At 42.2% G+C, this 941-nt stretch overlaps 1 protein-coding gene across 1 annotated transcript; it reads right to left on the bottom strand.

Moving 5' to 3' along the window:
* Positions 1-484: 484 nt before the first annotated feature.
* Positions 485-898, bottom strand: TM35_000621060 (uncharacterized protein; the record flags this gene model as incomplete). Its single annotated transcript, XM_029030992.1, has 1 exon — positions 485-898. One exon carries the CDS (start codon positions 896-898, stop codon positions 485-487), a length of 414 nt encoding a protein of 137 aa, XP_028877698.1.
* Positions 899-941: the final 43 nt, after the last annotated feature.

Here is a 941-nt window from a genome sequence, read left to right as displayed (position 1 = left end):
CAGTTCTTTTTTTTCCTATGTATGAAGCAGAACAACAAAACAGTTAAGGACAAAACGCCCAACTGTGTAAAAAACACAAGAAAACAAACAGATTTTAACAATTGATACCAACTATCACAGTAAATACATAAATACATCCACTATGGGTGTAAGTCTATATGTGTATACCAGCAATTACAAATATAAATTCATCTGTAATCATTTCTTTTTCCCACTGCAAAAGGCAGCTCATTATAATCATCATCATTACAGTGCAAGACCAATCACAGAGTCTCCAAGAACGTACACACACAATGGAGTAGCAATAATAATTATAGGATAAACACAGAGAGTAAAAACACACAAAACACAATAACATTAAGAAACGAAAAAGAAAGAAGATAATCTCAACAGGTGGAAGATTAGTTAGACCGTAGGGATTATATGCAAAAACAAAAAGAAAACAAAGCAGGATGAGCAGAGTCACACCACCACAATCACACAATCAGCACACAAGAACATTGGCCAGTGTAACCACAATCAGTAGAGACGCACTCAGCCACACAGAAATGACGCTGGCTGCATTCTTCCCTTCGGTCTTCGCTGCCGCAGCTCCACCATTTTCACCAGAAATCGCAATGCCAGCTCCACGAAGAACTTTCTCATTATCAGCAGCAATACGAGCAACATCAGCTGCAGTGAGATTACCTGCAGAGTCAGCAGCAGAGCGAGCAGCAGCAAGAGCCGAAGCTTGAGCGTCAGCAACAGCTTTAGCCACCGCCGCTCGAGAAGCATCAACCTGAGCTCCCACCTCAGCAGTGGCTCTGTCCACAATAGAAGTGACGTCAGCCGCCACACAGACAATTGCCACACTTAGCAGCAAAGCCAGAAGATAAAAGAAACGGCGCGACAACATCATGTCAGGAGTTAGCCTTCTTGTTCTTGGGGTATAATGAACTATC

The sequence above is a fragment of the Trypanosoma theileri genome (genome assembly GCF_002087225.1).
Source record: "Trypanosoma theileri isolate Edinburgh chromosome Unknown TM35_Tth_62_V1, whole genome shotgun sequence".
Classification (NCBI taxonomy): Eukaryota; Euglenozoa; class Kinetoplastea; order Trypanosomatida; family Trypanosomatidae; genus Trypanosoma; species Trypanosoma theileri.
The sequence above is the reverse complement of the archived record's forward strand: the minus strand, read 5'-3'. Positions and strand labels throughout refer to the sequence as shown.